The sequence below is a fragment of the Mustela putorius genome, unplaced genomic scaffold, assembly GCF_011764305.1.
Source record: "Mustela putorius furo isolate JIRA1106 unplaced genomic scaffold, ASM1176430v1.1 tig00000430_pilon_pilon_pilon, whole genome shotgun sequence".
NCBI lineage: Eukaryota > Metazoa > Chordata > Mammalia > Carnivora > Mustelidae > Mustela > Mustela putorius.
This window is the reverse complement of record NW_025421377.1, coordinates 23,731,159-23,753,263: the sequence shown is the minus strand read 5'-3', so window position 1 is coordinate 23,753,263 and position 22,105 is coordinate 23,731,159. Positions and strand designations below refer to the sequence as shown.

Genomic DNA, 22,105 nt, shown 5'->3' with positions numbered 1-22,105 from the left:
GGCTGAATGAGGCAGTTGTAGGAGATGGAGACTTGACTTTTTCATGACCACCTCCCCACCGGGATGTCATTCTGAGTTTCTGAAACTTGATTGGTCCCATCTCCTAGGGTGACTGACACAAGATATTGCTGATGACACAAGCAGATGCCTGATTGACCTTTCCTATGGAATCTCAACATAACCTTTACATTTGGGGGACCTTTACAGTTGAAAAAAGCATTTTAATATCATCTTCTCATTGATCTTTACACCCCAAATCATAAGAGAGCAGTTCTGTCGTAGGCACTGTTCTAAGAGCCTGATAACTCATTGTATCCATATAACACTATCCATAGAACACTCAGGTTACACATTATTATCATTCCCACTTATTAGGAGGATAGGAAACACAAAGGCATTCAATAACTTGTCTAAGGTTCTCGCTTTGTGAGCATGAGCTCTGAAGATGAGGCCATAAAGCCTGGAACATAGTAGATAAATACTTGTTGTTGAATGAGGTAGACAAGAGGAGTCGGGTCACTGACGTGCAGTGCAATGACATATCATGGCACTGAAGAGTGACCCACTTCTTCTGACTTATTGAAAAAAGCACTGAAGTTCATCCTAGCTATTCTTACCAGCTTTGCTTTCCCCGATGCTGACCTATATATCTGTGGCATCCCCAGCTCTGGATATGCTGTAGGTTCTTGGATTCCTGGTTCTTCATCCCAGCCAGGAAACCTGCTTTCTTATATCCTAGGCACAGGCTATCCCAACCAATAGTGAACAGTTGGTGAGATGATGTTCTTGACTGATGATGGCTAAACAGCATATCCTGAAGTGGTATGATGCTGCGGTCAAGAGTGTAGACTCTGAGCTAGGCTATGTCTATTCATGACCTCTTGGTGCTGTGACTTAGTAACTCCTTGATGGTGGGCAAATCTCTTAAACCCCTTTGGCCTCAGTCTCTTCATCTATAAAAGCCCATAGAAATAGAACCAAGGCTATTGTATGGACTAGCTTAGTTATAGCACAAAGCACTTAAAATGTTCCTGGAACATGGTAAGTTCTGGATAAACATGAGCTATTATAATAGATAACAGGAAAGTACAGAAGAAATCACTAATTATAATCAGCATATTTTTTAGACTGTGGATATTTTGTTTCTGGGTACTTTCTTATTATAACCAGGGTCTATTAATTGATAGAAAAACTTTCTCTTGCCTTTATTTCTCAAATTCCTGCTCCCACTAGTTGTGAAAGAGGAAATAGATACAAATTCTCAAAAGAGTTCTATTTGACTGGTTTTGTTAGAAAGGAACAAATGTAAAAAATAATTCTGCAAAAGCAAAATGCATATCTGCTTTCTAAAAATGTCTCTATAGATTCTTCCTCATCTGCCAATTTTGATCCTAGTTTTATGCAGTGAAAAGCTCTATAGCATTTGCCTGGCATTGACACCCAAGACCAACATCTTAAGGTTGGACCAGACACAAAAGTCACCTTGCACTAGCAGAGAAAAATAAAATATTTAGGTTATAATTCTAATGTTTTAGGTAATCTTATCAAAATGGGGTTATCTCATTTATTTGAGTTAAATAAATAATTATCTAATTAAAAAGAAATAAGTCTGTCACTGTGGAAAAATGAATGATAACACACTGTCAAAATTTGTTTCTAAAAATCAGAAAAATGGAAAAATAAACAAATTGTTTCTTATGACAAAATGATTTTTTTTCAGATTATAAAGAGTAGACAGCCATGCATAAAGGTTGTTGTTTCACAATATTGTAGCATCGAGAAAGTTATTTAATCATTGAATACTGTAGCATCGAGAAAGTTATTTAATCTCCTCGTGCTGTGTCGTCTCATCTAGAGAATGGCATCAATGATAATAATGCCTATCTTTGGTGACACGGGATTGTTTTGAGGATGAAATGAGATAATTCAGGAAAAGATTTTAGCAGAATAATTGGCTAATAAATGTTCAATGTGTTATTAATATTCTCACTTTCATAACTATGTAGATAATTAAAATTATTTCATAGGTATTGACTAAAAAGGTGAAACAGAATGATTGCATTCCTTACACCAGTTGGAGTGTTGGTGTTTTTGTGCTTTGAGCAAAGGAAATTGCTGTAATATTCACCACTGGAAGCAAACGGAAAAAGGCAGGAATTTGCTCCCTCATAACCATGCTTTCAATAATGCCTTTAACTGCTTCGTTAGAATATAAGTACCATGACGGCAGAAATTTTTGCCTGGTTTATTTACAGCTGTATTCCCAGGGCCTAGAACAGTGCTCCTACATGATAAATGCTCACTAAATATTTGTCCAATAAATGAATCTCAGTGCATGTAGCATAGGCGTCCTCCTAGACCAGTAGCTTCTCATGGTCAGTCACAAAGATCATGATGTAAACTTTGCATACAGGCACACACACACACACACACACACCAGCTTCCATAGCCAAATCAAAGAACCCTCATATTTCCCAATAACTCTTTATATTCCATCTTTAATGTCTGAATTTGTAAAAAAAATGACTTATTTTAGGCAGTTCTTCACTTAGATGGTAGCTATGCCTGGTTTTACTGAGTAGGTTGACTTGAGAGAATGAGATTTGTTCATGAAATTTTGGTATTGACTGCCACCACCAGCAAAACATGAACTTATCCAAACACAAGACTCCTTCTCCCATGGCATAGTGTTGAGGGTGGGCTGTTGGTAAATAGTCTTTATTTCTAAAACAAATAACAATAAGGAAGACATATCTAAAATTGTTTGCTATTTTACAGTTTGTCTAATACTATTATAAAAGTGTGTCTAATACTGTGTTTAGCATTAAGGAGAATTGTCTAAGTATGTCATCGTCTTTCCAAAAAGAATTTGCATTATATTGGGCAAAATGTTTATCAGAAATGAAACATTGTATAGTAGTTGAATACCTAACAGTTTAAATTTCATAGTGAAAACTAAATATGACCTCAGAAGGAGAAGTTATGGGCTGGAGTGATTAGGGAAAAAAAAATCAGGGAAATAAGGACTTGAGTTAGTTTTTCTAACTAACAATGGAGAAAACAATGGGAGAAAGATTAGAAGGTGGACCTTTCCTTTGTGTGTGTGTCAGAGAGTGAGCAGACCCACATGCCTAGAACAAAGAGTTAATTTTGTGTGGTATCGAGGGGAATACTGACTGGGTCAGGACCTGGTTTCCAGAATGAGAACATTAGTCAGGACCCTGAATTCTTGATGCAATGTCATCTTCTCAGGATTTCCTAGGAATTAGAGCCAGGACATTTTCTAATTTAGATAAATCCATGCATTTAGTTATAGGTAAAGACTTTACTTTAAAAAGTTATATGGTCTACCTGTGGAGTTGTTCGATTACTGGGGAAATATCCAGATTCCATTTTACTGTGTGCCCTGTAGCTTGGTGAAGAGCTGGCCTCACCTTTGCTTAGGGGTGATCTTGCTAGAAGCTGACCCCAGTGGTTTGCTTCATGGCTTCTAACCATGTGCTGCTAGGCTTCCCAAGGCTGGGGGTGGCTCATGATCACGAGGTAGCTCCAGGCCCGTTTAGAGCACCAATTGCATTTGGAGAAAGAGACTAATCCAAGAGGACTAATTCAAGAGAATTAGCTCCTGGCCACAGAGAAAAACAGATGGGAACAAATTTAATGAGCTTTATTTTCAGTGACTCCCCCTTCTCCTCCACCAGCCCCTTCCAATGACAGCTCCATTCGTTAACCTCGAAGATGTCATTTTATCCCTAACTCATGTCAGAAGGCCTCCTTCTCGGGAGTGTAATCATAATGAATAATGGGCAGCTATTGTCGCATTTTCAATAGGGAATGAATACAGGGGACGCAGTGGCTTGTTTTGTTTTGTTTTGTTTTCTTTAGAGAGAGCAGGGGTGAGAGAGTGGACGCATAGAGGAAGGAGAGAAAATTATAAGCAGGCTCCATACCCAGCACAGAACCTGACAGGGGCTCCATCTCACAACCCTGAGATCATGACCTGAGCCAAAATCAAGAGTCCAACACTTAACTGACTGAGACATCCTGGTGCCCCAAGGAAAGCACTGGTTTTTAAGATAGGTTTTCACGTGCAGATGAAGACAGACAAATGAGAGCAAGTAAAAAGAAAGCTGCTGTTCTAGGCTAGGAAGTAGCCTAAAAGGTTTGGACCAGGCCATAAAAAGAAAAGAATAAATCCAATAAATGCTTCTAAGTGAGATTTTTTGGGGGTCTGAAAACAAGTCATGTGTAGGTAAGAAAGGGGAAAGAGGAATTAAAACTGTCTCCAAGACTCTTAACCTGAGAGAGAAAAAGAATTTATGCTGCTGTATGTAAAAGAAAGCTGCTTTTTTTTTTTATTTTGGCTGTAATATAAAATGCTTTTGAGATATCCAAATGTCTTTTGAGCATTTGGAAATATGGTGGTTGGCTTCAACTCGCACAGTAGACCCCAAATCTGATTGCTATCCCAAGAAATGTAAAAAGTAAAAATTATCAGGCCTCTCCCCAGACCTACTGAAGTCTGGTTGAGATGTCCCCATCAATCTAAATTTTTAAAGGCCTTCCAAGAGAAAAAGCCAATTTTCCTTTCAGAGTAATTGCAAATAATATATATTGATATTCCCCCATATAGAAGGTCCTTTTGGGTGTAGGCTGGTTTCCAAAGGGAAAAGAAATGGTAACTTTACAGTTTAAAAATCTGGCACACACTACCTTAACGAAGTGGCCAAGGTCAAAGTCACCAATGATGTCATGCACCCCCCCCCGTAGTGTGATGAGGGGAACACTTCCCTTCTGTAGAGTTTGCTCCTAAAACCCATAAACCCAGTCCAAACATTATAAAAATATCAGACAAACCCAAAATTGAAGGACATTCTATAAGACACCTGACCAGACACTTCAAATTTGTCAATGATATCATTAAAAAAACAAACAACAACAACCAAAACAAAAAATGCCAATACAGAAAGACTGAGAACCCATCACAGACCAGAGGAGACTAGAAATCCTGACCCAGGGAAAGCACTTTAATGGGAATTTGTGGAGTTAGAATAAAGTCTTGAATTTAAGTCAACAGTAATGTGCCAATATTGGTTCTTTGTTTTGATCGTGCCACGGTAATGTACCATGGAGGCATTAGAGGAAAAAAAAGAGGGTGAGGAGGGTACAGGAATGCTTTGTATTTTGCAGCTGTTCTATAAATCTAAAATTATCACAAAATAAAAAGTTTGGCCCAAAAAAAGCCCTACAGGAGGTCCTAATGGCTAGTCTGTTTGGACAATCACCTGGTTAGAAAATAGGGCTGAAAATAGAAAGTAGTCATTTAGCTGATTGTAATTTCAGAATCTACCACAGTGCCTAGTGATAAATTCTAAGTAAATATTTATTTAAATGCTCAGACCATGGGTGTTTTGTGACATAAAATGGCATTATGGAAAAGAATACAAAGGCAAAATCATAGGGATAGAAAGTAGGACGGTGGTTGCCAGGAGGTGGGAGAGGAGGGAATGAGGAGTTACTGTTTAGTGGGTATAGTGTTTCAGTTTTTCAAGATGAAAAGTTCTAGAGCTGGATGGTGTGATGATTGTACAATGGTATGAATGTGCTTAATACTACTGAACGGAGCATTTAAAGATAGTGAAGATAGGAAATTTTGTGTCATGAGTGTTTTACCACAATGAAAACATTTGAAAAAAAATAGAAATCTGAGAGTAGAGTATTGGTGGCACCCAAATATGTGGTGTGGGAGTTGGAAAAAGAGCTGGAAGAGTTGAGTAAAGAGGGAAGGACGAGTCAGGAAGCTGAGAATAGGGGTGGATTTTAGGTGGAAGATTTGGGAAGGGCAACCATATCAAATACTGCTGAAGGAGGGGGCTGAGGCTCAGGAAGAGGCCACTGGTGGGTGAATTACAGGAAATCAATGGTGTTCTTAAAAAGCCAGTGATAAGACATTGGTGGTAACTGAAGAAGACACACACACACACACACGACTGAGAGGATAGAAGTTGGAGTGGTGTGTAGAAAAGAGAAAATTTTGGTTTATAAGAGTCAACTTCAAGTCATTGAAAACCCTCTTTGTCTCAAAATAGGTTTCCTCTGTGAAGTGTGTAAACCTGGTGATTCACAGACCTGGGGATAAAAATATATGTATATAAAAAATATATGTTTATAAAAAATAAAAAAAAATTAAAAAAAAAATACGATCAAGACTGAAAAAAAAAAAAATAGGTTTCCTCTGTATAGTTCAGAGGGCACAACTTGGATTGATGAACTAAAATTCCAGGAAGGCCACTCTCACCTTAATTTTCTCCCAGGTGGAACTTTGAAAAAAATGGGATCAGTGGCTTGGGATGTGGTGAGCTTTCCATGCCTAGACAAGTTTATGGTCTGGTGGCACTTATGGAAGTTGTGTAAGGTGATTCTTGAGTTAGATAGGAGGTGTGCCAAATGACCATTGAGGGTTCTTGCGTCTCTACAAACACAGCATGATGTCATTGCCATTTGGGAAGGCTTTGGAGTTTGGAAGAACAGGGTTTCAAAGTAAGCCACTGTCAACTGACTTCTCTGGAAAGAAAATAGGCAGGACCCTTGAGAACTTGTCAACCAATGGTAAAAAATTTTGAAAAGTAATTTGAGGTTACTGTATACAGTGACCTGGTCTTCTCATGAATGAGACATCAAGGTTAACATCACCAGTGATGTCATGTGGATATAACATATTCCTCACATGATGTGATAAGAGGATATCTTGGGATTTAGTACTAATCCCATGCCCCAAGCTCAGGTTTGACCTTTTATTTTACCATTTATTAGGATAATAACTTATCAGTGAGGATTCAATTATGAATTGGAAAAAAACCCTGGCATAACTATAATTGATAAATGATACTGACAAAGGCGTCAAATGTGATTTTTGGTTATTTCAGGAGACATATTTTCAACATTGCCATCCTTTGATAGAAAGCTTCTATGAGAAAATTCTCTGATCACTTTTAGATACATGACAATTGTCCTGAAATGGAGGGCAAGAAGAGTGACTGAATATGTGATTTAGATGCGAGATGAAACTACACCCCCAAAATAAGCTACAGTTCTGTTTGCGTTTGCAGGAGCCTGCCAAAGGAAATGCATCCCCTTCTCTCTCAGTGATTTCTACCCAACAGTATTCACCACTGTTAAATACTTCTTAAGTGGTTTTCTAGACTAGTCAGATTCTTTACTGGGAATCTGTCTTTTGGATGTGGCAAATGACACTTCAGAGCTTCAGCTGGAAATACGTGGTGTGACCATGTCTCCATGTGTCTTACTTTCATAGGTCACACAGGAAAATCAATTGAATCATTTCACAGTCACACCAGACACTTCAAGAAGGCCCTTGTTCTTAATACCCTCCAGAATTCTTCACTGCAGCTGGGCAGCTTGACTCAGTATCTTCAAAACACATTAGGCTCATTTCTGTGTCAACGCCTTTGACCCAGTTTTGTTCCCAACCTCTGTGAAACTTTTCCCTATGGTTTTTCCAGCTCAACACATTGCTTCTTTTTGGGATTCCAATAGTCTCCATTTTATATATACCTGACATTTAAAATATACTACCTTGTCTATCTTTCTTTCTTTCTTTCTTTCTTTCTTTCTTTCTTTCCCCCCCTTTCTTTCTACTTCTACTCTCTGCAAATCATTTTGTTGATAAAGATAATAATGGATTAATGTTAAGTTGGATTGGCTTTCCCTAGCTCATTTTAAGAGCCTAAATTCTGGGGCTTTTTCAGGTTGGGTAAGCATCTACTCTTAAGTTCTATGTTCTTTCCCTTACCATTATTAAAGTTCGATGACTGTTACCTCATGGGTCAGAGACTGTGTTATCACTAAATCCAGAGGCCAACTCCACAGTCTCTCCTCATTTTGCAATCGGATAATCCTCCCTGATAACAAATTGTTCTTTTGGTTGGTTCCTTTCTCCTCCTGTCTATGAACTATTATGGAAATTCAGTGAGCCCAGAGCTTTTCATTTAAAGTATTGTAATGTCTGACTGTCTGGAATGGTCTTATCATAAAGGAATGGGAATCAGAAAGTCAATTGACAACTGATGATTTCTAAGAAACTAGCTCTAGGTTATTATGGAATTCCCATTCAATTTAGTCATTGTTGTTACAGATTTAATAATGGTCATGGTGAGAAAAAAAAAAGAGGTTGATTTACTGGCAAAGACATTATTGCAGTGTTGACAATTTTCAGATATATGAAGTAGTTTATGTATCACAGGTGGCTAAAATACTTACCTCTCTGGGCTTTAAAAATTTAAGATTGTGGAGTACTTTTTTTTTTTTTTAAGATTTTTTTTTTTTTATTTGTCAGAGAAAGAGAGAGACAGAGGGTACAGGCAGGCAGAGTGTCAGGCAGAGGCAGAGAGAGAAGCAGGCTCCCCTCTGAGCAAGGAGCCCCATGCAGGAGGATCCCAGGACCCTGGGATCATGACCTGAGCCAAAGGCAGAGGCTTAATCGACTGAGCTACCCAGGTGTCCCTGGAATACTTTTTTTTTTTTTTAAGATTTTATTTATTCATTTGACAGACAGAGATCACAAGTAGGCAGAGAGGCAGGCAGAGAGAGAGAGAGAGAGAGAGAGAGAGAGAGGAGGAAGCAGGCTCCCCGCTGGAGCAAGAGCCTGATGCAGGGGCTTGATCCCAGGACCCTGAGATCATGACCCAAGCTGAAGTCTAAGGTTTTAACCCATTGAGCCACCCAGGCGCCCCCCTGGAGTACTTTTATAAGTTAAAAAAGTGTTATCCATCCTTCTTAGCTTTTCTTAAACACCAAGATACTGTTTCTACCTTTTGGGATAAAATTTTACATGTGGAGAGGAAAGAGTTCATATGTTACTTTCCTGATTTTGAATGAACATAAACTATGAAGAACCCCTTAGAACTTCCTTTCCTAGTCCTGAAAATCCAGAAGCCTATCTTAAGTTTGACAGTATGGGCAGTTTTTCAGATGATATGATTTGAGAGACCTTTGAAGGGTCCCTCCTTCTCTTAGAACATGGTTGTCCATGAGATGTCCTGATGCCTCAAATGTTCCTTGGGCCAGGCCACAAACAATATACCCCTCTGAAGAGCCCTTTGACTATTTCCTTTTTCTTTGCCCAGCTCCCTACCTATAGTGAGTTGTCCCTTGTTTTGGACATGGAAAACGCCATGTCCAGGGCACAAGTTCTAGCCTCTCATTCAGCAAAGGGCCAGAGGTTGAGGCAATTATCACCCCTTACTTGGAATTTTGTCTAGGAAATGGGTGATGAAAGTGATTGCGGCAGACGTATTTCTCCTTCATTCTTTCTGCCACGAACTACTTTAAGATGAAGAGTTTTTTTGTTTGTTTGTTTGTTTAAAATGCTTTATATAGCTTCTGTATGAGTGGACATGTGGTCCGAGCAAAGTTTGGTGTCTCTTTGTGGCGTACTCTGGAGCTGCATCTGTGAGATGGGTACATACATTGCATTGCTTTGCCTTCTTTGCTTCATTTCTTTTCTTTTTTTTTTTTTTTTTTTCTCTTCATTCTTGTGACTCCAGAGCTTGGGCCTCCTAAATAAAGTGATAATCCCTTCATATATATCTCAGGTTCTGCTTTCTAGAAGACCCAGGTTGAAGCACTTGAGTTTAGAATATTTGAGTTACTTAATTTCTCTCCTTGCACATCTGCTTTGAAAGCAAACGCATTTGGAAAGGAAATTATGTTTAAAAGTTATCTTCTATTTGGGGGAATGTCAAGGAAGTACAAAGATACTGGTTTATAGGAAGGCAAAACAGCAATGAAAAAAAGATGGAAAAAAAGTTAACAAGAATAGATGGAAGAGAATGCTAATGTCAAACTTCACCTCTTTTAGTTTTTGTCTCAGTCAATCACAAGCCCACAATGATAAACATCATTCCAATCCCCAATATTTTTTTCAACTGCATGTTTTTTCTTCTTTTTTCTTTTCTTTTCTTTTTTTTTTTTTTTTGAGAGAGAGTATGAGGGAGAGAGAGAGTGAACATGAGCAGTGGGGGAGGGTCAGAAGGCACCCAAGAGAATTTTAAGCACCCTCTCAGCTGACTGGAGGCTTGATCTCATTACCCTGAGATGACGACCTGAGCTGAAATTAAGAGCCAGATGCTTAACTGACCGAGCCACCCATGAGCCCCTCCAACTGCATGTTAGATGTAATCTCTTTTCAGACTTAGAAAATGCTCTCTGTATAGTATGTATACTCAGGGTTCTGTTTCTCTTCTTGACAATGGAGATACAATGAAAAAAATCCCCCAGATCCTTATAGTTTTTATATTCCAAATGTTGATTAAAATTTTTAAACCTTTTTTAACTTTATTTTTCTAAAATTGGAGCTATGATTTACAATCCCCTTGGTTGTCAGACAGCACCATCCAAGATCTGACTTGGTCTACTGTGTTTGTATCACTGAATCATTTAACCAACCCACTGAATCAGTAGCCCTGGCAGACATACTCAGTATGCTGAGTCACTGGCAGAACTGTCCTGAGAATACAAAGAACCATACAAGATGCCATATTTCTGTTCATCAGCTGAGGCGCATTCACTTCCAATGTCTTTTAAAAACTCTGGAGAGAAGCAGCCTATAGAAAGGCCAACATGTTGTTTTGCCTCACTAAGTACATACATATAAGCACACTATAGGAATGTGGTGTGTACATGTATATGTATATGTATATGTATATGTATACATATTTAGCTTTCATATTTTGTTTCATAGCCATATTTTACATATGGATCAAATCACAGCATATATGTAGAAATTTGTCAATATCCATTTAGGGGAATGATAATCTACTGTTTTACCAGAGGAATTAGAGTCTTTTTTTTTTTGCTTCAGCTCTTTCATAGCTGCTATTGGGTTGAGGACCTACCCTGTGCCAGGCATTACCAAGGTTAATAATTCATACCTTATTTTTTCTCTTTTTTAAGCATATAGCTAGATCTACCATGTTGTTTACTCAGTATGGGCCTCAGTTTACATATGGGGACCCTTAAGTTCAATGTTGAGTCACTTAATCATAATCGCAAAACTGGTGATTAGAATGTACAACCAGGATTCAAATCTGGTGCCATCTGACTCCCACTTTATCTTTTTCCCATTAATAGACACTGCTTTCTTCTATATAAACAGAATTTTAGGGATTTGACTATGAGATGTTCTCCCAATTTCTGCTTATATTCATAGATTAATAAATTCTCCTTTGATTTACAGTTGGATTTTCTAACGGGGTGTGGGGTGTGGTTTAAATCCTAAAATGAGATGGGTACAATATCATAAGAAATCCCTGGATTTGGTAGATACAAATAGAAGCTAAGATATTGAAGATTCCTAAGTCATCAGAATACAGATGAATGGCTATTTTTTTGATAATGTTATATTTATTTTTATTTTTAAATAAAAAATGCCCTTGGCTGTAAAAATGGAAAATTCAGCTCAGAGATGAGGCAAATACAACCTACATAACTGTTGATGTTGGTCACATTTGATCTTTTAAATAGTTGACCCAGCTGGTGTACAACTTACCTCAGCATTTAGCAGTTAACTATGAGACAGTGGGTCATGCTCCTTGTCAGACTGGGTCTCTTTCAATGCTCATATTGTTCCCAATGACTTCATTCTCCATGCTGACTGACAGGGATAATGCTTTTAATACATTCTGTAATTTTTAATGTGAACATCTCATAAATGGAACTTTGACTCATGAAAGTAGAATTGGATTTCTTTTCCTTTTTGTCTTCAGTTTTATGAGTACGGTTGATATTTATTAACTAGCACCAGAAATACAGACTCAATTTCTCATCACTTAGCAGACACAACGAATCTAACATTTTTTGTTTTGTTTTTTTTTTTATTGCTTTAATCATCTCTCAGAAATTATGCAGGTCACATGAAATAGGTTGAATGAAAGAATAAGAAAACAAAAAGATTATGAAATATTTTACTGATAGGTGAAACCGAATACACATTGTAAAGGGAACTCTAAAAAGTCTAAAATCATTTTTTTAAGTAAAAAACAAAAGTGAAGCAAAACAGAGCTACAATGAAAAAGAACAAATAATCCCATCATTACACTGCTTTCCAGTAGCACAAGAGATGTAAGAGTTTCCTTTTATTAAAAACCCTCAGTATTTAATCAGACAGCCAAAAATGGCTGATGTGCTACGGGGCTGCATTACCAGAAATACAGCGCCTACAGTGTGGGGGAGGAGAGCCCCAGTCTATTCCGTCTTTGCCAGAACCATGTGAAAAGGCACGTTGGTTTGACCTTACATTTAGGGGACCATGGCAAGGATTATGAGGGTCTTGATGATGACAGGTAAAATGTGGTTGAAGGAACCAGGATGCTCAGCCCGAAGAAGAGGAATCCTTTCAGAAAGTCTTGGTATCTGGCTTCAAATAATGAAAATCTGTCATGGGAAAGAGAGATTAGACTTATTCCAGATGATCCCAGTGAGTGGAGTAAAGTTATGGGAAGGCAAAAAACTAGCTTAATGTAAAGCATCACTTATAGAGCCTTAGAAATAAAAGCTCCATAATCTTTTTGAATGAAATGGCTGCAATTGAAAGAATGGATGGAAGGTCTCACGGAAATGGAACGGCTTGGAGGAGAGAGAAGACTCTGTGCTGAAATTAGAAGGCAGGGTTGAGGAACTTTTCCAGAGGATGATTTCAGGAAGTTGAGAATTGGTTGGTAGGATATTTTAATTCCTCGAAGGTTTTTACTAATTCTGAAATTTAATAAAATTGTGACTCTTCTGAATGAAAATCTTATTGTTTTCCACATCTAGGTACCATATTTTCTTTCATTTTCTCTAAAGTATAATCCATACGTTCTCTGATGAAGATAATGATCATTTTAATAACATCTTTTTGAATAAATTATTTTACTATATTATTTCATTTGATTTTCATGAACCAGATTATGGAATGGGCAGGAAACTTGTGATTCTAAGTTTTCTTAAGGAAAAAGTTCAGGATAGATTGTTAATTAATTCAAGGTCACACAGTGAATTAATGACTGAGTTTGGTGATCTTTCCACAAGATAATGAACCTTTCCCATAGAAATTCTTTAAGAAGTGAAAATTTAAGGCTTTGAGGCTGTTTAATTGATTTATAATAAAGCAACACATTCAAAATGAAAGGTATATTTTGGACAAAAAATATTAAAACAGTTTGGAGAGAATTGCAGTGGTTCTCAACCAGGTCAGTTTTCCTCTCAGGGATATTTGGCAATGGTGGGAGATATGTTCGATTGTGACAACTCAGGACCAGAGGGAGAGGTGGGGGCAGGATGTTACCAGCATTTGGAGGGTAAAAGCCAGGGATAATCATTATTCTATGATGCACAGCTTCCCTTAACATGGAATTATCCAGCCCAAATGTCAATAGTGTAAAAGTTGAGAAACCTTTGGGTGTTTTGCATTCAGTTTGAGCCAGATTCCTTTGAACAATGACATGAGATGTATAGAATGTAAAATACCTTTAAGCCCTTATTTTCTAATGACCTTTCATTCACTGAAAATGAAGTGATATTTGCAAAGTTACTAACTTTGACTACAAAGGATCAAAAACTGCAGAAGAGGCCCTGCCTTTCAGACTATGATTTGTAACCTTTTCTGCCTCTACTGGTAGCCCATCTTTTGCCTCTTTCCTATACCTTTGGCTTCTTTCTATCAATTTTCTCTATATTAAAAACAAAAACAAGTCCCCTCCTTTTTTTTTTTTTTTTAAATCTGTTCACTAGTCTTTCCCTTCCCTTTGCAGTTGGACATCTTTGAAAAGTAATCTGAGATCATTTGCATACTTCCCATGCCACTAATATTTCTCCCTAATGTTTATCTTTTGGTGTCCCATATGTCTGTGATTGGAACCACAATCCACTCAGCCATTCAAGCTCCAAACTCTGGAGTCATTCTAGACTTCTTTTTTCTCACTTCCCACTCTGTCCCACTAGCCACCAAGTCTTATAAATTTTACTTTGTGAATATCTCTCGTGTTCATTTCTTCTTCCCCATACCCAGTGCCACCCGCTTGGTTTACATGTGTCTGAATAATCTATGCTGGTATTCAAGTAACCTTTTCAAAAAAACAAACACACACACGCAGAACAAACCAAATGAAAAGATTATGTTGTTTCTCACTTAAAGCATTTCAATGACCCCAAACTGGGTGCCTAACAGAATCCAGAGTAATTAAGATGGTCATATTTATTTTTGCCCCAGCCTCCTCTCCATCACAATCCCTACTCACCCTCCAGACAAGCTAGACAAGTTGTATTACTTCCACTGTGTCCTTTTACAAGCTGCCCCTTTTGTTTAGAATGCCTTGGCTAATTACAACTTTATTTACCATTTTCTTAAAAATTAATTTTATTTTTGATAAAGTAATAAATAGACATAGATTTTTAAAAAATCCAATAGTGCTAAAAGGTTTATAACAACAAATAGCAGATCTTGGCACCATGATTTCCCTCCTCTCCACCTCTTAGAAGCAACCACTTCTGAATATTTTAAGTGTTTCTTCTGTATTTATGTATTTATCTCCATCTTGCTAAATACCTTGCTTGTAATGCTATTTATTGACTTGTCAAGTTTAGATTTTACCTACTGAGTTCCTCTACTCTCATAATTTCAGTATATTGCTATAGGGGTGATAGTCTAAACATTTAAGAACTGGCACAGCATAGATACTGATTCATCACCGCTGTTTCCCCACATGGTGTATGTGGAACTAATTACTGGCCCTGATTTTTTTTTTTATCATTTTTGATATAATAATTTCAATGATCAGTATTTGCATTATTATCATCATATAAATATTATCTACTGCAGAAACAAATAACATCAATGATTATGTTACCTTGCCTACACAATTTTTATCTTCTAGAAGTCACTAACTGATGTGTTAAAAAATCATTTCTTCCTCATTAAAAACTCCCCACAATTCTCATCTTCTCTTTCAAGTCTTTGCAGTTAAGTAGAGTTGACTCTCTATCCTGTGTCACCTCTGCTGTTGTCTTTACTACACTACACCTTAAAGATCTGTGTGTCTACCTTCCTTACCAGAATGTGAGCTCCTTAAGGTCAGTGATAGTATCTGTTATCTTTGAGCCTTCGGTGTCTTGTATCATGGTACTCAATAATATTTGTTGAATTATGGATGGAACAGGAATGCCTTTCCTCTGTGAAGCAGTCTTCAGTATTGAGTAAATGGTTTTGTAAGCATTTCTGCGATTCCTGAGTTGCTCCGTACAGATCACAACTTGAAATTCCTGTCAGGGTCTAGGCAGGTCAAGTAAATGAGCACAGCAAGCCTGATGGTCTGGGGCATTAAAGGAGTCACCTGCTGCTTAGTTGCACCCAGTTGTTGCCAGGAAGCTATTTCACACCGTGTTGCCAGAATTTCTGCTTTTTCAGTGGAAGCAGAAAAATCCAGGTTTAATATGAGCTGTCATGATTCAATTGTTTAAAGCCATGCAGATCAAGAAAATGGTTCTTCAGGCTGGATTTGGTTCACGGCCACCAGGTTGTGACTATAACCTGACGTTTGTGGGTGGGGAGAAGAGCACGGGCTACCCCAGTGCCTTGGTTTGCCTGAGAGAGCCTCCTCCCTAGGGTTCCCGTCTGGGGTGCTCCCAGTGGCGTCCGTTCACCAGCTAATGCTGGCATGTGGAGTGATTCATAGCGGAACAGAGTCTGGGCGCAGGCACCAGCCAGCCAGCGTGCTTGAAGGCCCTGCGCAGGGGTTCAGGGCAATCAGAACTCCCTCTGTTAGGTGGAAGTGGAGAATGGTGGGTTAGATGATAAGTGATAGAAAGGAGTGTGAGTGGACTTAAAATTGTATACTAGATGTCAAGCCACATGCCTTTTTGTGTTACCTAATTTTATTTCCACAATATCCTCTTGAAAAATATATTGTCATCCCCAGTTTGTGGATATGGAATCTCTGTAAGATTTAGAGTGTTTTGTAAAATTCCCAATGTTAGAGTAACTCCAGAATTAAGTCCTCCTGACTCTGCCCATGGAGAAAGCTCATGTATGGGAATTTAAAAATGAATTAAACCTATTTTATAATAATAAAGAAATTGATTGATATTTTCCACTAGAAAGAGATACTAAGATTTTTTTAATCTGAAAGTTGTTTTGTTCTTTTATAGACTGATCTGTTCATTTTTTCAACATTTGTGTTCTGTGTTAGTTACCAGGATTACAAAGAAGAGTAAATATATAATCAACATGCTTGGAAAGCCCAAAATGATTTTATGTTTCTGGTTTATTATAAGTGTGAAAGGAGAGTGGCAGTGTTTGGATAAAAGATACGAAAAATCTAGAAATTTGGTGTCCATATTGTGTGTGTGTATTTTTTTTGAACCAAAATACTGATATATATATATTTAAAATTTTTATTTATTTATTTGACAGAGATCACAAATAGGCAGAGAGGCAGGCAAAGTGAGAGGAGGAAGCAGGCTCCTGCTGAACAGAGATCCCGATGTGGGGCTCGATCCCAGGATCCTGAGATCGTGACCAAAGCCGAAGGCAGAGGCTTAACCCACTGAACCACCCAGGTGCCCCTGATACTTGTTTTTTTTTTTTTTTTATTTTTTATTTATTCTTTAAATTTCTTTCCAGTGTTCCAGAATCCATTGTTTATGCACCACACCCAATGCTCCATGCAATACGTGCCCTCCTTAACACCCACCATCAGATTCACCACCCCCCGAAAACCCTCAGAGTGTTTTTCAGAGTCCATATTCTCTCATGGTTCATCTCCCCCTCCAATTTCCCCCAACTCCCTTCTCCTCTCTGTCTCCCCATGTCCTCCGTGTTACTCCTTATGTTCCAGAAATAAGTGAAACCATATGATAATTGACTTTCTCTGCTTGACTTATTTCACTCAGCATAATCTCTTCCAGTCCCATCCATGTTGCTACAAAAGTTGGGGATTCGTCCTTTCTGATGGAGGCATCATACTCCATAGTATATATGGACCATATCTTCTTTATTCATTCCTCTGTTGAAGAACCAAGAACCAAGCATCTTGGTTCTTTCCAGTTTGGCAACTGTGGCTATTGCTGCTCTGAACACTGAGATACAGATGGCTCTTCATTTCACTACCTCTCTATCTTTGGGGTAAATTTCAATTGGGAAGACATTCCCTTTTTTACTGTTGCAACAAATAAAATGTGCTACTAGAAAATTAGAAAGTGTAAATAAGGAAAATTAAGATAAAAGTCTCCTAACCAATGTGAACAACTCTCTATCTACTTACTTACCCAACTTTTTGATTATCTATCTATATGGGCCTATTTTATACTATTATCACACACTGATGCAGACACACAAAATCCCACTACATTATTATTCTATAGTCTCTCTCTCTCAGGAATATATCAAAATGTTCTATTACTGTTTGAATTATGCTTGAATGGCATTTTATTGCATGAAAATAGTTCCGTGTATTTAGTCAACTCTATCTTTATAAATACTTAGGGAATTTCCAAGTTTTTAGAACCCGTGTTATGTAGAGAATTTTTCAGTTACATCTTTTTATGTATCTTGGATTATTTCCTTCTGAATAATTACTAGAAATGAAATAATTGCATTTTTTTGGTATTTTTGCTTTTAGCACATACAGTACTAATTTGTCCTCCAGTAAAGAAGTGCTAATTTACCCAATATCAGTGGATTTGAGTTTCTATTTCTATTCACTATTTCCAATGTTAATTACCACCTTTTTAAATTTTTTTGAAACTTTTCTAATTAGATACCTAGCAAAGAGTCTCCATATTGAAAGATTCTTTTTGAAAACTCTTTGGCCTTTGAACTTGCCAGATACTATTGTGTTCAGGCGCAACAGTCTCACTTCGTGTTACGGCTAATTGGTTAGCTGATTGCCTGTCTTACTAGCTTCGGAGCCCTTTGAGGGTAGAGTCTGTCCTGTCCACCTGTGTTTTTCTGCATGCTCATGGATGTTTGCTGAACTGAGCTGAATTATAGAACATGCACAGTTTAGAAACCATTGGCTAGGTGGATAAATGTCAATATACCCAGTGGGCAAGTTATCCGATTCCTGCCAGGTACATAATAATGAGTAATTTAAGTGAGCATTGATTACATGCCAACAATGTGTTGTTTTGTATACTTACCTGATTGAATCCTCACAGTAATGCTCTGAAGAGGAAATAATAATTATCTCCATTTTGCCAATGAGGAAATTGAGAGGTTATGAAATTGGCATAAGGTACATGACTCTAAAGTGGCAAAACCAGGTCATGAACTCAGGTCTAGCTAACTCCCAAGCCACTCATCTCTCCACATCTGCCCTCCCTTACCTTTTGCCCTCTCCATCTTCTTATTATGTGGCCAATCTTGTCACATCTGTAAGTGTCTCTCAGCATCTTGTACTCTTCGCCCCTTGTTGGATTATTTTAAAGTAAATCTTGGAAACATTAATTTCATTAATAAGTATTTAAATTTATATCTTTAAGACATATTGGGTTCTGTTTTTTTATCCTGAACCACAATATGATTATCACCCTTAAAATTATCTGTAGTAATTCCTTAATATTATCCAATGTCTAGTCAGGGTCAAATTTCTCAGATTAGCTCATTAGTGACTTTTTACAGTTGATTTTCTTGAATCAGGTCCACACAAGAACTACCCATTGTATTTTAAACTGTTCTAACCAACACACAGTATTCCGCTCTCCACCATCCTTTCCATGAGGTTTGTCCTTCTCAGCAACAGGAGTACCCAGCTGAGGGAAGGTGCAATTTTCAAATAGTTTCCACAAATTGAATATCTAGTTCACATATCTCAAGAAGGAAGTACGAACAATAGTTAGTACCTGAGAAACGTCGAATCGGTATGGAATGGAGAGGGTACGTGTTCTCCATTCTCCCTGGAGATTTATCCGTTTATCTGTGCAGCAGCTGAGAACCCTTTCTATTCCTCTGCTTCTGTGATGTCTCCATCATAAACTATGGCCAAGTCTCTTCACTCAAGATGCATAGTTACATGTAAGGGATGTTGGCTTGAAAATTCTGTCCTTGTTCTTGAGGGTGAAAAATTTAGACTTGCTGGTCTGTGTACCCACTCCCACGCCAGGCCCCTTGCTGTGGCAGAATGCCTTGGAAATGAAAGTCACAGGCTTGTTATTTTCATAAACAGGTCACGACTTTGGTAGAGTACTTTGCATTAAGGAGATTTTCAACTTTTCATGCTTGTTTTGGTTCTGTTTTGAACTTGAAGGTCTAGTGATCCTCCACTGTGTTGTGGCAGATGGGAATTCAACCAGGAGTCCTGAAAACGATGGCCTTCTCTGTCAAGATCCTGGGGAAAACTGCGCAGGTAATGCTTAACAAGTGATACATTTGTATTTTATCAGCCTCATGTGCAATCTTGGAAAGCTGATTTCCTTAATTTTAATTTTTAATACTCATGTAATCATAAAACTAGGTAGTTTTTTGAGCACATACGAATGTCCCAGGCTCTCTGCCAAGTGCTGTATGTATAGTAATGCCTTTGTTCCTCACAAGGGTCCACTGAGCTGGATAGTATTTTTGACTTTATTTCAAAGTGAAGCCCAAAAAGATTAAGTAACTTGCCAAAAGTCACAGAGCCGGTAAATTGCAAATCTGGGATTCACACTCAGGTCTTTCTGATTCCAGGGTTTCCATTTTTAATAATTATACTATTTTAGGTGTCACATATGTGTCCTCCAGACTCTAGCATGGAATATCTTGGAATAGATTCATAAAAAGTTGGCATATTCTATTCAGATTATTTTTTTTCTATTCCACAACTTAAAAGAAGGGGGAAAGGCAATGACTTTTACATATTTTTTACCTTAGAGATGCTTGATTCAGTATTCTCAAAGCCATTAGTCCAAAGAAAGAATGAGTCTTGATAAGAGATCAAATAATAAATATTTTAGGTCTTGTGGGCCATGCAGCCTTTTTACAGCTACTCAGCTTGGCCATTGTATTGTGAAAGCAGCCATAGACACATTGCAAATGAGCAACTTTAGATCTATTTTAATAAAACTTTATTTAGAGAAATAAGCTGTGGGCCAGATTTGGCCATTGGACCATAGTTTGATGACCCCTAGTCTGTCCTTTTTATAGACTGAATGGTCTGGTCTTCTGGGGTTGTTTCTGTTTTAAAATAAAACAAAGGCCAATTCTAAAAGTAGGTTGGAGAGAGCCTCCTGTATTCCCTGGAAACTTTTTGGAGCTGGGAGGGTAGTGACTTGTTGTTAAGTGCTCCTTTCCTAGCACCCTGCAGAAGTCATAACTGAGCCAGGAACATACTGAGCAAGTTGTCCTGTTGTGAGTCATCAGTTCCAGACCAATCTTCCTCTTTCTTTCTCCATACTAGTAGGTGGTCTGGAAAGTGCCCACATAATGTGGAATCCATTGGTGTCTTAGGTCATGCTTGTGTGGGTCTTGTCACTCATGTAGAGAGAAGAATAAGGCAAATTTTATCTTCAGTTGAGTTTTAAATAGCTTCAGCGATGGCATTTTCACATTTCTTTTGGGAGATTATTCTGTCATCCAGTGATTGAGAGTATTAAAAAACCTGCCTCATCATTATCTTAAATGTGTTGCCTATTTTTTTTTAAACTTTAGTAAGAATATTTAAATATGAGATCTACACTTTTAACAAAATTTGAAGTGTAGAGTATAAGATTGTTAACTATAGGCAGGATGTTGTACAGTATATCTCTTAAAATTATTCATCTTGCATAACCCAAACTTTGTACCCATTAAACAGCGACTTCTCATTCCCCCCCCCCACCCCGCAACCCCCAGCCCCTGGAAACTACCATTCTGCTCTCAGCTTCTGTGGATTTGGCTATTTAAATACCCTTTATAAGTAGAATCATGTGTTTGTTTTTCTATAACTGGCTTACTTACCTTAGCATAATGCTCCCAAGGTCCATCTGTGTTGTTGCAGATGGCAAGAATTTCTGCTTTTTTAAGGCTGAATAATATTCCACTGTTTGCATAAACCACATTCATTCTTATTTTGATGGATATTTAGGTTATTTCCACATCTTGGCTGTTGTGTATAGTGCCGCAATAAGCATGGGAGTATGAGTATGTCTTTGGATTCTTATTTCAGTATTTTTGGTTAAATACTCAGAGGTTGGAATGCTGGATCATATGGTAGTTCTGTTTATCAGTATTTTTTTTTCTCTGTAGTATTTCCCATAGCAGCTATAGGTTGTCTTTTCGGTCTATTAATTGTTTCTTTACCGTGCAGAAGATTGTTGGCTTGTTTAAAGTCACACAGTAAGTGGGGTAGCCTACCACAAATGTGGAGCGATCGGGTCTAGAATGTATAATTGTTATTCACCTTGCTAAACTGCTGGAATCACGTGGGAAGATCTCAATGCTGAATATGCAAAGAAAATTCTGGAAAATAATCCTTGAAAGTAAAGCCCAAAAGGGAAAAACTGTTCTTGAAAAGGAATTAATGTGGAGCAGGAGCATAGTGTCTATATTGTCTGTGTGACCTTGGGCAAGTCACTTAAGCTTTGAGACACTCGTTTGCAACCTGGAAAATTAAGAAATAAATCAGATGATCTTTAGGAGTTGTTCTCGTTTCTAAATGATTTTATAATTTTATTTTCAAATAGCCCCAATCTCTAAGCATTTCATTTTTATTTTGTCCTTTTCTGTCTTGAGGAAGGAAAATATTCATTCCTACCAATGCTTCTGTGTACCAGCAATGCAGCAGACCCTTTTCAAGGTACCCTGGATGCAAAAAGGAACAACATGACCAAGGATGAGGTTGTAGAGGTAATGGGGAAAGAGAGGTAAAGTGTAGCGTCATGGAGAGCCTTGCTGGGGATTATAAAACCTTCAGCTCTGAGTTTTAATAACATCATTCAGTGTCTGTGTGCAGATGAGCGGGGACAGAAAGAAGCAGGGAGACTAGTTAGAAATTGTTGCCATGGAGACTACTTCTGGTCTAGAGATAAATGTCACGCTTAGACCAAAGGAGTAGAGATGGAAGGAAAAGTGAATATATTTTAAGTACAACCAATG

General features: G+C 37.9%; 1 protein-coding gene across 2 annotated transcripts in view; it reads left to right on the top strand.

The window, feature by feature from the left end:
- The window catches only part of BTC (betacellulin), a 43,351-nt gene that overhangs the window by 6,399 nt on the left and 14,847 nt on the right, over positions 1–22,105 (top strand). For both annotated transcript variants that reach the window (XM_045079874.1, XM_045079873.1), the window contains exon 2: positions 19,302–19,400. In XM_045079874.1, coding sequence (XP_044935809.1) covers positions 19,302–19,400 — 99 coding nt within the window. The remainder of the gene's footprint in view (positions 1–19,301; positions 19,401–22,105) is intronic.